The 12,037-nt window shown below is 42.5% G+C and overlaps 2 protein-coding genes and 1 pseudogene across 4 annotated transcripts in view; 2 read left to right on the forward strand and 1 right to left on the reverse strand.

The window, feature by feature from the left end:
* Positions 1–5,544: 5,544 nt before the first annotated feature.
* ATP5PF (ATP synthase peripheral stalk subunit F6) lies at positions 5,545–9,663 on the reverse strand. 2 transcript variants are annotated; one of them, XM_045284505.1, is made up of 3 exons: positions 9,639–9,663; positions 8,467–8,628; positions 5,545–5,808 (listed from the first exon to the last, which is right to left on the reverse strand). In XM_045284505.1, exons 2-3 carry the CDS (start codon positions 8,613–8,615, stop codon positions 5,634–5,636), a joined length of 324 nt encoding a protein of 107 aa, XP_045140440.1. In that variant the 5' UTR covers positions 8,616–8,628; positions 9,639–9,663; the 3' UTR covers positions 5,545–5,633. The 2 variants fall into 2 exon arrangements, with proteins under 2 accessions (XP_045140440.1, XP_004713142.1); XM_004713085.2 differs by lacking the exons at positions 8,467–8,628; positions 9,639–9,663 and having other exon boundaries at positions 5,545–5,995.
* A 251-nt stretch (positions 9,664–9,914) lies between these two features.
* Positions 9,915–12,037, forward strand: part of LOC101638405 — a 9,523-nt pseudogene continuing 7,400 nt past the window's right edge.
* The window catches only part of GABPA (GA binding protein transcription factor subunit alpha), a 51,598-nt gene continuing 50,841 nt past the window's right edge, over positions 11,281–12,037 (forward strand). Inside the window, exon 1 of one of the 2 annotated variants that reach the window (XM_045284504.1) lies at positions 11,281–11,378. The gene's annotated coding sequence lies outside the window, so the exon portion shown is untranslated. Of the gene's footprint in view, positions 11,379–11,735; positions 11,887–12,037 lie in introns of those variants that run through there. The other variant, XM_004713086.2, reaches the window with a different exon arrangement.

The raw sequence follows: 12,037 nt of genomic DNA on the forward strand, positions 1-12,037 counted from the left end.
CAGATTACACCCCGTCCCTCCCCAGGAATTGCCCTAAGGGATCGCGTTGCACAAGGTTCTCCTCAGTCTCCATGACTGATGGCATTCAGCCATTGGTCAACAGTGAGATGAAGCCTTGACCCCTTGCCTAATTTTTGAAACTTCTGAAGAGTCCCCATAGACCTGACTGAGGTTTCTGTTGCCAGGAGACATTTAGCAGTATCTGGAGACGGTTATGGTTTTCACAACTGAAGGGAGGGTGTGGAGGATGCTACTTGTTAGAGGTCAAATACACTGCACAGCAACCTTCCCGTCCCCAATAACGAATTATCTGGCCCAAAATGTTAACAGTGTGGAGGTTGAGAGATTCAATCCCACTGGTCTAATTCCTTGATTCCAGATATTGATCTCTTGATTCCAGAGCACTTCCCAAACATAGCTGTGCTTCGAGGTGTTTCCCAGGGAACCTGACAGGATGTTGGTACCAGAATGGAGCTAGAGGCTGATGCCAACATGGACTCTGAAAGTGAATAGCTTAGTATTGAGCTGACAATGAGGAGCCTGGTTGGCATAGTGGTTACAAATTGAGCTGCTAATTGCAAGAATAGCAGTTCAAAACCACAAGCTACTCTGAGGCTTTTGATTTCCATAAAGACGTACAGTCTTTGAAACCCACCAGGGAAATTTTACCCCGTTCTATATGGTATAGAATCAACTTGATGGCAATTTTCTCCTCCTGTTCCTCCTCCTCCCAACCTTCTCACCCTACCACCAACACCCTCCACCCCTTCTTTTATTAGCTGACACTGGGGCCCGGGTCCTAAGCAGAGAGCTGAGACTCTGGCACTCTGATGAAGTACAATTCCTAAAATGTTTGCGGATAGTGAACTGGGATGGAGACACTGTGGAAGGAAATGCAAAGTACAGTCATTCTCACATGATTCGCATTTAGTGCCTTCAGTGCTTGGTCACTAACAGAAAGGATGGGGTTGGAACTCACAAGGTGCTCTGTGTAGGATGTAGCAGTCTGTTTCCATAAAAGATCCCAGCCTGGGAAGCTCTATGGGATTCCTCCAGGTCTTTGCACATTTCATTATAATACTCTATACTTTTATTTCTTGATCAGCTCTCTGAAATTTTGTTCCATCACTTTTTCCATTTGCTTTAGCTACTCTATGTTCGATGTCAAGTTTCAGATTCTCTTCTGACATCCACTTTTGTTTTTTGTCTTAATGAATGATTACTTTCTCCGTGTATGATCCCCACAGTTCATGAAGTCTTCTGTCATTACGGTTCTACTCTGTCCTTTAGGGTTGCTATGAGTTGCAATCAATTTAACAGCACACAATAACTTAGAGAATCCAAGTATCTGACATTTGAACCTGGCCTTTCAAGAACATTTGTCAAAGTAGCAAGAAATAACTTAATTAATTAGCTTACTTTATAACACTTAACTATTTAGATATATAGAATACCCTCTTTCTGGGTCCTGCAAATTTTGGAGGCAAGACTGTTGAATGCTATAGTCCAGAATGCAAACTCTCTTCAATCTTTCCCCATAGAGACCTTTCTTTCTCCCCCAATAATTCCCAGCTGCAACCACAGCTGAGGTAAAACATCATGCCAATGTTTCCTAGTTGCACCTGGACTCATGGCCACCCCATTCCCAAGAGAACCAAATGCCATCCAAACTTGTACCAACCACTAGGAATCTGAGCATTGTGATTCATAAGGCTTTCACAGGCTAATTTCAGGAGTCTGGCCTGTCTTCCTAGGCCATCTTAAATTGGAAGCACCCTGAAACTTGCTCATCATAAAAGCAACAAACAAACCTTTCCCAAAACCAATGGTGACAGTCATCAGTCATATACCATCAGCATATTAGGTACATTGTCTGGATAGCAAACCCAGGCCTTTCACATGGAAGGCACAGACACGAAAATGCTGATATGCTGACAAGATGGTCAAAATAGGAACCTCCAAAAGTGGATGTGGCCCTACAGTCCAAAGATTAATAAATTAAGTATGTTTGAAGCAAACTAATAAATTTGGTGATGTTGGTAAATTGAATGCTCAGTGAAATTAGCTCCAAGACTTTAACAATGCTAAAACGGTGGTAAAAAAAACTAGTGTAAAGGCAGTATAAAATCTCACGTGAGCCACTAAAGATCTGGGTGATAAAAATATTTTCCTAAAGACAAAAATTCCCCTTAGCTTTCTTGCTATTAAGATAACGAAAATGCTCACAACTCTATGTACCTATTTAGTAAATGGGAATATACTCATGACAATGAAGGATACTACATGAATATTCTTTTAAATATATTTCTGGTATTTTAGGGTACAAAAGAGATCCCAATCTCAGATATAATTTAAGGAGAACATTAAGTCTGCAAAGGGACAAAAACAACATAAAGACACAGGCACATTATCTAAACGAGGGAGGTCATTAGCACGAGGTCATGATGGTTTTCAAGGATTTACAGTCAGGATACTAGTTCAATAGGCATGGAACAAAAGAACTGTCACAAATTCATGACTGATAGATTACCGGTGGGACTACAGAATCGGGAGGAGGGCCATGACTGGGACACTTAAATTGTGTTAGGTAGAAGGGCTTACAAGATTGTCCAGGGCCTTCTGACCATGGCAGTCAGACATGACTAAGACGGGATGACTCCTGGTTATGCAACCCCCAGAACTGTCCAGGGGAACCCCTAAACTGAAAGAGGCTGGTTGAAGAGGGGCGAAGGTAGTCAACTTTATAATGCACTCTGCCTGAAAGCAAGACTATCTCCATCCTTGGTTAATTATAAAAAATAACTCAATGGAAGCTTAATCTGTGTAGGGATTCTGCAAGTGGATTTTGGGTTTTTACTATCCTCCATAGCTTCCTGCAAACGGAGTACTCAGAATTTAACTTCCAATACATACATTTGAAAAGCTCAGTTGACCATCTTGCAAATCGGTCCACACGTAAAACTTTAACAAGCTGGCCTACTTCCATTAGATTAACTGAAAGTAATTCACAATTTTCCTCTCTTTATGAGTCAGAGGCTCAGATACAGGTGGAGGCAATAAAAACACAGGAAGGACGATGTTTGGAAGTGAGGGGCCTTTCCTTCTTTTCTCGGCCTCAGCGAGACTATGAACTAGATGCTGCTTAGTTTTCCCTGTGTATTAGAGCTCAAATTCTGAGCACTAGGTTTGCAAAAGTTACCATTAACCAGTGAAAACCCGGAGTCTCCACATGGATGGGGCATCCATTGAATTCTGTGGGACCAAAATCAGGAAGGTGAAGTTTTGTCCTCAGGCACACTGCATTACAGAGTGGATTATAGTCACTGCCATCCAGGCAATTCTGATTCAGACCCTGTAGGGCAGAGTAGAGCTGCCCCTGTGGGTTCCCAAGGTTGTCAATCTCTTAAGGGAGCAGAAGGCCTCATCTCTCTCCCAGAGAAGCTGGTGGCTATGATCATATGGTGAGCAGTCCAATTCATGACCCATTATTCCATCTGGGCTCCTTCGTGAATTATTACCACGCTTCTAACCAGTGTAGGCAGAGGGAGCAGCCCTTAAGGGCTTCCCTGGGTATGTCTTTGATGGATATTGGGGTACTGGGGTACAGTCGAGTCATGCTTTGCCTGTCAGAGGGCCTTGGACCTATCTTCTAAGCACTTCTGTCTAGTATAATATACATGTCCCAATCATGGCCCCATTCCCATTTCAGTAATCCCAGTTACAGCTGTGATTTATTGATCACGGTTCTGGTTTTTGTCCTCTGGCGGTCTATTTATCGGTTCTCTGTAAACCCTTAAGTTATCAGACTTCGTGCTAGTAGTGCCTCCTATCCAAATAATGTCTTTAGCTTGTGTTTCCTGTTTCAAGACTTAAATCTCCTTAGAGATTTGTGGTCTCTTTTGTGCCTACAACACGTGATGTCATTAAAGAATGATTTCCGTCTATCATTTCCTTTTTGGTGAGGAAGGCATGTCTGGAGAATGGTAGGGCAAGGGAATTATTTTAGTGGGAAATATACTTGAGTAGGCAGGATGGGAGTATCAAGCTGAGATTTCTGGGTAATTCCTGTCACGCAGAATGTGGTTGAAGAATTTAACCTAGGATCTCCTGTTTTCTCTACCTCATTCTCCACCTTACAACATGAGTCCAAATAAGAGGTAATTTTTCCAGTTGCACTACTTACCAAAGGCTTCGAGCTTCTGTTCTTGAGACTCCAGGAGCCATCACGAACATATAATGAAGGAAAAACCAGAAGCAATGACCTCAGAAATGTTAAGTATTCATCATACATGTGAAGAAATGAGAAGCTACACAAAAGTACACATGGTTGTCCTAAAATATGTCTACAAAATTTTACTTTATACTCTTTATTTCCCTTTCCCTAAGGATAGCTGTAAAACCATTGATTCAACAGTTATTCACATGCTGGGAACATGTATAAGACTAAATTTCTACCTGCATGGAGTATTTTTAAGTCTGCAAAGACAATAATGAAGTGCCTAAGCAACGTCACATGAACTCATTTTACTGTCAACTCTGTTAATGCGCACTATTATTACAGCATGAGGAACCTGAGTCAAAGACAGAGTTGACAGAAGTTTCTGTGCGATGGGGAGTTGCTAAATCGGAGACTACCTAGTGTGTGGATGTGGGATGGGACTGAGGATAAGATTCCTGTGAAAAGTTGTTTTGAGTTGAAGTCAACCTCAGGGAGCAGATGCCTAGTTGGGAATATTGGGAACAAAGACCCTAGGTGAAATGACGGGTGTGATCAATTCTGTGTCAACTTGGCTAGGTTTTGGTGTTCAGTTGTTTGGTCAAATTCCAGGCTAGATGTTGTAATCAAATATTTACACATAATTAAATCAAATCAAATGGCAGATTACCCTCTGAAATCAGTTAATCCTATTTAAAGGTGGCCTCTGAATAGAACACATTCCCTCTGGACTACAGATAAGCTGACAGAAGTCCCCTTGCTCCCCTCACATTGGCTGATCTGCTTTTTGGACACAAAACTGCTGGACTTCCCAGCTTGTTGCCTGATCTACAGGTTTTAGACTTGCCTGCCCCACAAGTGAGCCAATTACTCAAAGATCTCACTCTCTCTAAATACTTATTTATATAAAATATCTTACTGGGCTCTTCCTCTGGAGACTGTCACAGACAAGGTCCCTAAAAACAAGGAGCTTGATGTGGGGCAAAGGTGGAAAATACGTGGAGAGTTCAGTCAACAGTTCTCTTTAGTAACAGCATCTCACATTCCTTCATATTTTGGGAGGTTTAATGTCAATCCACCACAGGATCACCACAGGAAGCAGGACTCCATTGGTTGGGTACCTTCTAAATGGATATGAAGGATACATAGGATACTCTTCCACACTAAGAAAATTCTGGGCAAGTTCCGTGCAATTTATTCAAAGTTTACACCTGACTCATTCTAACCACATAAAAAGATTGAAAATCCCTGAAACAAAACTCAATACTAGAGAACACATCTAACATCACTGAATATTTTATGTGAAATATGAATTAACAAAAGAACACTTTTGACAATTGTTAAACATGTTTATTGATTACTACTTAACTCTGCAACTAACCCATGACAAATTACCAGATTGATTTTACATATTGCTTCAGGATTGAGGTTTTTCAACGGCTTCAAATTTGGGATCTTCAAACGTGAAGCTAGGGAACGTATTCATGTCTGCTTTACCAAACATTTGCTTGAGCTTAAAAAGCTCCTTCTCCATCTCTTGCTGATATTCTGGGCCAGCATCAACAGGTCCTCCAGATGCCTGTCGCTTAGATTTGTATTCTCTTATTTTGTCCACAAAAAGTTTCTGTATAGGATCAAGTTCCTTGAATGCCACAGCTGTAACACCAATGTTCCTCCGCACATGGACTGCGACTGCTGACCGAACAACAGAGGAAAACCTGAAGAGCCTCTGGAGAACCATGGCGACTCTGTTACTGGAAACAAGCACCAGAATGTTAACATGCTTTAAAACACCTCTTGTAGAATACTTCGGACATACTATATGATGGAGAGCTAACGCTAACTGTTAAAGAACAAGTCACGTTAGAACTCAGTCTAGAGTGGAGTGCTGGCAACAGTTACTGCCCACAGCTCCCACTTGCTTTCTCAGTTACAGTTCTTTGGCTTCTTGGCCAAAAGGCCCTACCTAAGAAGAGAACTTAGGCACATGCTTCAATAGTGTAAAGGTCAAAAGAAAGCACCAAATTTGATGTGTTATGGTTCTTCACCCATAAACTTGATTTGGGACTACAGCAAATCTCCTCCAGATGCCCTGTTGTGTAAGTGAAAAAATTAAAACTACTTCTTACCACAGTTCAATAGACCATTTAAACGTAAAACAGACAAAACAGACTTTTCAAAAATAAAGCAGGTATTTCCATTTGAATTTTAAAACAAACTATTTCAGTATGACGAGGCTTCACATAAATGAACCAAATCAATCTCTGAAACTCAAGCTTTTGAGTGTCAAGGATACTTATTAAGGGTCTCTTTCGTAAGTCCTTGGCCTGAGCTGTCAAAGATGGCTTCCATTTAATTGTTAGCTCTGTCACGTAGTAACTGTGTGAACAAGAGCAAATTATAAAAAAGCTCTAAACTTTGATTTCCACATCTAAGAATCAAAGTCCTTCCTAATCAGGGTTTCAAAGAATCAGGGATGATGCAAAATGCACCAATCAGCACAGAACCTGCACTGACTGTGCACTCAAAGCCCATGCCTTATTAAAGAACCAGTGACTTTTAGTCAGTCACCACTAAATGCCTATGTGCTACAGAAGTCTTTCATGAATCTTAGTAAATTTGTATTTCTAGAAGCGGACAAGAAGCCTGGCAGTTCAAACCCATCAGCCACTCCTTGGGAGGAAGATGAGGCTTTCTGGCCCTGTAAAGTTTTATAGCCTTCAAAACCAGAGGGGACAGTCAATCTCTGTCCTATTGGATTGCTATGAGTTGGAATTAACTCAATGGCAGTGTGGTTTTCTGGGTTTTATAATAGCGAGACCTATCAAAAGAAACAAAATATTTCCTATCCACAGGAATTTTCAATTTAAAAAAATATATAATGCTTAAGAATATTCAGTGCAAGGGAGTCACGTGATACTTTCAGGGGGGATATTACATAGTGTTGATAAAACAGCAAGCAGGACCCAGATCATGGAAGCCTAAATGCTAAGTCTGGAAGTAATGAAATGACAACATTAGAACTATGTTTGGGGGAGATATAGAATCATGGACCAGGAGCAGGTTCAATTAGATCTAACGGATTCATTTCATGGATTTTTCTGGCTACTGCCTCTCACTGAATAATAACTTTAAAGAATTATTCAAAGTGAGAATTCTACCAATGGCATTATCTTAACACAAGCCTATGATCAAAGCATAGTTAATTTCTTTTTTAACAATAGACAATTTCAATTTAAGAAGACGTTAATGATGCGTCCTGTGATGGATCCAATTTTCTTCTAGATCAATACTGTTCAACAGAAGTTTCTGTGGTGAGAGAAATGCTGTGCTGGCCAATATGGTAGCCACCAGTCATATCAGGAAGTTCTTGGGTGACATAAAGTGAGTGTTCCACTGCTTACTAGCACTTTGAACCCAGCCAGGCCTTTGAGAGACAGGCACGGTGATGTTTCAAATGCTCGAACACCTACGTAACAGTTCTCCTCTGCACAGGTGGGGTTGCCACAAGTCGGAACCAGCTTGATGACAACTAACAAGAAGGCACAGAGAGTAGAAATGGGGTTAAGGGACTACGGAACTGAATTTTTATTTGCCTGTTAAGTAATTTAGAGAGTCTTACGTGGGTAGCGGATACTGAAATGAAGAGTACAGTGCAGTCTAGATAGCCTTCAATCACTCTTCCAGCTCTGAGAACCACAAAGCTTTAGAAGATCCCACCAGTCTCAACAATTCACTGATTGTTCCCAGAGAGTAGCTAGTTTACCTTTAATACACACTCATGTGATGGAAAAGGGTCCAAATATCATCCGCCTTATTTTTTTTGGTACAGGGACTCAATGTTCTATGTTTTTTGGTCCATATAATGGATCTTCTACAGATAGACACAGCATGAAAAGGAAAAAAATGCTGCATTTACACATTTCCCCAAATCAAATCAAATAGATGTCACAGAAAGGGCATTAAAATTGAGAGTTCAAGTACTTTGGTTTTATATATATATATACTTACCCCTATCATGTCATGACTTCAGGCTAGTCAATGGCTAACTATGGTATTTAGTTTTCTCAAATAAAGTTCGTTGCTATAGTTCAGTGATTTCTAAGATCCTGTCATGTCTGTGACTTGACTCCAGATTGTGATCAATGCCATCATGATCAGGTCTGGAAACTCTTGCACACTTTCAAACTCTAAGCCATTTTTATATTACACCGTGGTTGATTTATTGGGCCACTTACTGTCGCTTAGATTTGTATTCTCTTATTTTGTCCACAAAAAGTTTCTGTATAGGATCAAGTTCCTTGAATGCCACAGCTGTAACACCAATGTTCCTCCGCACATGGACTGCGACTGCTGACCGAACAACAGAGGAAAACCTGAAGAGCCTCTGGAGAACCATGGCGACTCTGTTACTGGAAACAAGCACCAGAATGTTAACATGCTTTAAAACACCTCTTGTAGAATACTTCGGACATACTATATGATGGAGAGCTAACGCTAACTGTTAAAGAACAAGTCACGTTAGAACTCAGTCTAGAGTGGAGTGCTGGCAACAGTTACTGCCCACAGCTCCCACTTGCTTTCTCAGTTACAGTTCTTTGGCTTCTTGGCCAAAAGGCCCTACCTAAGAAGAGAACTTAGGCACATGCTTCAATAGTGTAAAGGTCAAAAGAAAGCACCAAATTTGATGTGTTATGGTTCTTCACCCATAAACTTGATTTGGGACTACAGCAAATCATAGCACAAGGTTGTTTAATTCCATTTCCCCAGGAACTTTTGTCTAAATTTAATAATGGTAAGGAATTAGGACTTGTATTTGATACATTCTTTGTGCTCATTTTCCTAGGAATTCATTTTCCATTGCAGTGTATCCTCCAATAGTCGTTGAGGATTTAAAAAGACCAACAGGACCAAGTAGGAAGCTGGTAGAGTGGCCGTGATTCTCAAACAGGAATGGGGTAAAGAAAGGGGCAGTTTAATCCACAAGGAGCTGTTTGGCAATGTCTGATCACATTTTTAGTTGTTACTTGGATGAGTGCTATTGACTTCTAGTGGATTGAGGCCAAGAATGATGCTGGGTAGTCTCCAAGTATCCAGTCCAAAATGCCAAAAGTTCAAGGTTAAATAATCCTGGACAGCATATCAAAACTACCAAAAGAAACACTCCAAACAACACGATATTCTTCACCTAGCAAGGTGAACACACACACAACACACAAATCATAGTACTTTTCTTTACCCTGCCAGAGTATCCATGGGGAAAAACTTGAAACAAATAATTTAGAAAGTGACTCTTATAATTGTACCCAAACAGAAACTAAGGTTCAGAAGTTAATTATTTGGTCCATAGTCCCTTAATGGTTGGATCTGACTCAAATACAAATAGAAAAATAAAATATTGTGCAAGTCAATTTATACTTACCCTTTTGGCAACCTAAGAACACACTTGACACTCAGCAGTAAGGCAACCTTTTTTCAGCCCTAAGTGGGTTACATGTTAGGCTGCTAAGCACAAGGTCAGCAGTTCAAAACCACAAGCCACATCGAAGGAAAAAAAAAACAGGCTTTCTGCTCTGTAAATAGTTAAGTCTTGGAAACCCACAGGGACAATTCTACCTGAACTATGAGGTCACTATAAGTTGTAAAGGTCTCAATGGCAGTGATCCTGCAAAGTACTCTTACAGTCACACTCGTAGCGATGTTATCCTTCATTTACAAAGGACAAAACAGTCTGAAAAAGGTTAAATTGGCTGTATCCCCAATTAGCTCTAAGGTAATAACAACTGCAAAGACCAGCCATCTACACAATAATATGGGGAAATCCATTTACATTGTTTTAATTATTTATATATCTTGAAGTCAACTCAATGGTATCTAGCAACCAACAACAAAAAACGAGTGCTAATGATTTCCAAATCACATCTCCAATTTTGACTTTTCGTCTCCTCCTAGGTTCTTTAGGACGCAACTGCAATGTGACCAAAAAATGAATTCATCTCTCAGTATTAAAACTTGTCCCTGCTTTTTTTCTCCTAGAGCATATGAATATGTAATGTGTGGACCGTCTAATGTCACAGATAAGGAAGATGTTATTATACAAATCAATATGAAGCACCACTGGGATAAATTCTTGGTGGTACTGTGGGTTAAGCGTCGTGCTGCTAAACACAGGTTCAAACACACCCATCCTAGAACGGACAAAGATGAGTCTATCTGCTCTGGAAGGTTTACAATCTAAGAAACTCCAAGGCAGATACTCCTTTGTCTTATACAGGGTCACTATGACTAGAAATCGACTTGATGGCAATGGATTTATGCCACGAGAAGCATACTGAGGAAAGTTCCTCTACTACTTTAAGTATGAGAGGGTAATAAACGAAAGGATTACAAAGGGTACACCATGTGCAGGGGTCTTGTTGGACAATAAGGTTTTGGCATTTTCAAAGACGATTGAAGGCAAAGAGTAGTGCCTTTACTGCCTCTTAGGCACGTGTTCACTGAGGTTAATTCACAGAGCTAACTATACATACGCACATTCAACATTTTTAACAGGGATGCATAACTTTTATAAGTTCACCCTTCTCCCTCCCTCTTAGGGTGCCGATGTATAATGTGCCCCGTGGGTCGACTGGAAGGACCCAGCTGCAGACCTGTCCCGAGCGCTGGTCGAGCCAGGCTTCAGCGTCAAGACCCCCTGCATCTCTGAAATCCCCTCTGTTCGCCCTCAGGGTAGGCACTATCAGGATTATCTATTGAGCCAGAGAAGCTTCGGGGCCTAAGAGCGCCGAGGTCATCGTGACCTCGGACCAAGCCGAAAAGGTGCCCAGGACGTAGGGCTGCTCTCTCCTCCTCTAGGGCAGGGGTAATAGGCAGCCCAGATCCCGTGAAGAAACCCAGAATCAAAGTCCCAAGAGACCAAGTTGGTTCAACTACCCTCCCAGTCACCTTGCACTTCAGTCCCGAGCTGCCAGAGAAACACCGCCGCGGCCGCCGTCCTACTTCCGGCTCTAGCTCCACCCCACCCTCCCCGCCATCGCAGTGCATCATGGGACGTCGCAGCACTCGGTCGGTACTCACCGGACAGGAAGCGTCTCGAAGACGACAGTCTGCGACCGGACGGCTCTAGGTGAGACAGAAGCCAAACAGGAGGAGGAAGTGGAGGGTAAGTGCTTCCGGGTCTCTTAGCGAAGTCTCCGCCATCTTCCCTATCCCTAATTTGACCTGCTTTTTTCCTCTTGGACAGCTTATTCTGTACGCATGCGCGTTTTATGGGCTTTTCTCCCGGATGAACCCCCACCGGGAGTCGGCAGCCTTCTTTTTTTTTTTTTAAGTTTGTTGAGAAGTACGAATGTATGGGGAAAACGGAAAAGTGTAAATAGAAAAATTAGAGCGTTGTATTGTTTTGGGCCTCGTGCGCCTCCGTTGCTTCGGGCGTTCCTTTCGCGCACCCTGCTGGGAGTTGTAGTCCGGGACCGGGGGTGCCTGGGAACCGAGCGGGGGGGTTAGGGTTTCTCAGCGCCGATTCCGCGGGAAGGGCCCGTGGGCCTCGCACTCGAGTCTTGAGAGGTGCAAGTCTTACCCGGAGAGACACTGCACGCGGAGTCGGGGCCGCAGCCGTTCTCAGCCGGCTCTGGAGCGCGGGCGGGGGCGATAGGGCGGATTCGGAGCCGGTGAGTTGCGGCGGCAGGGGAGGAAGGGAGCGCGGGCCCGCGCGGGCTGGCCTCGTTCCGGGGCCTTCTCCCCCACAGCGGCCCCCCCGCGCCCGCCTGTGTGTTTTGTTTCCGCTGGTCCCCGGCTCTGTGACTCCCATTTCCGTTCGTG

This window comes from Echinops telfairi, unplaced genomic scaffold (assembly GCF_000313985.2).
Source record: "Echinops telfairi isolate 266 unplaced genomic scaffold, ASM31398v2 ScPeMD7_7469;HRSCAF=8507_0, whole genome shotgun sequence".
NCBI lineage: Eukaryota > Metazoa > Chordata > Mammalia > Afrosoricida > Tenrecidae > Echinops > Echinops telfairi.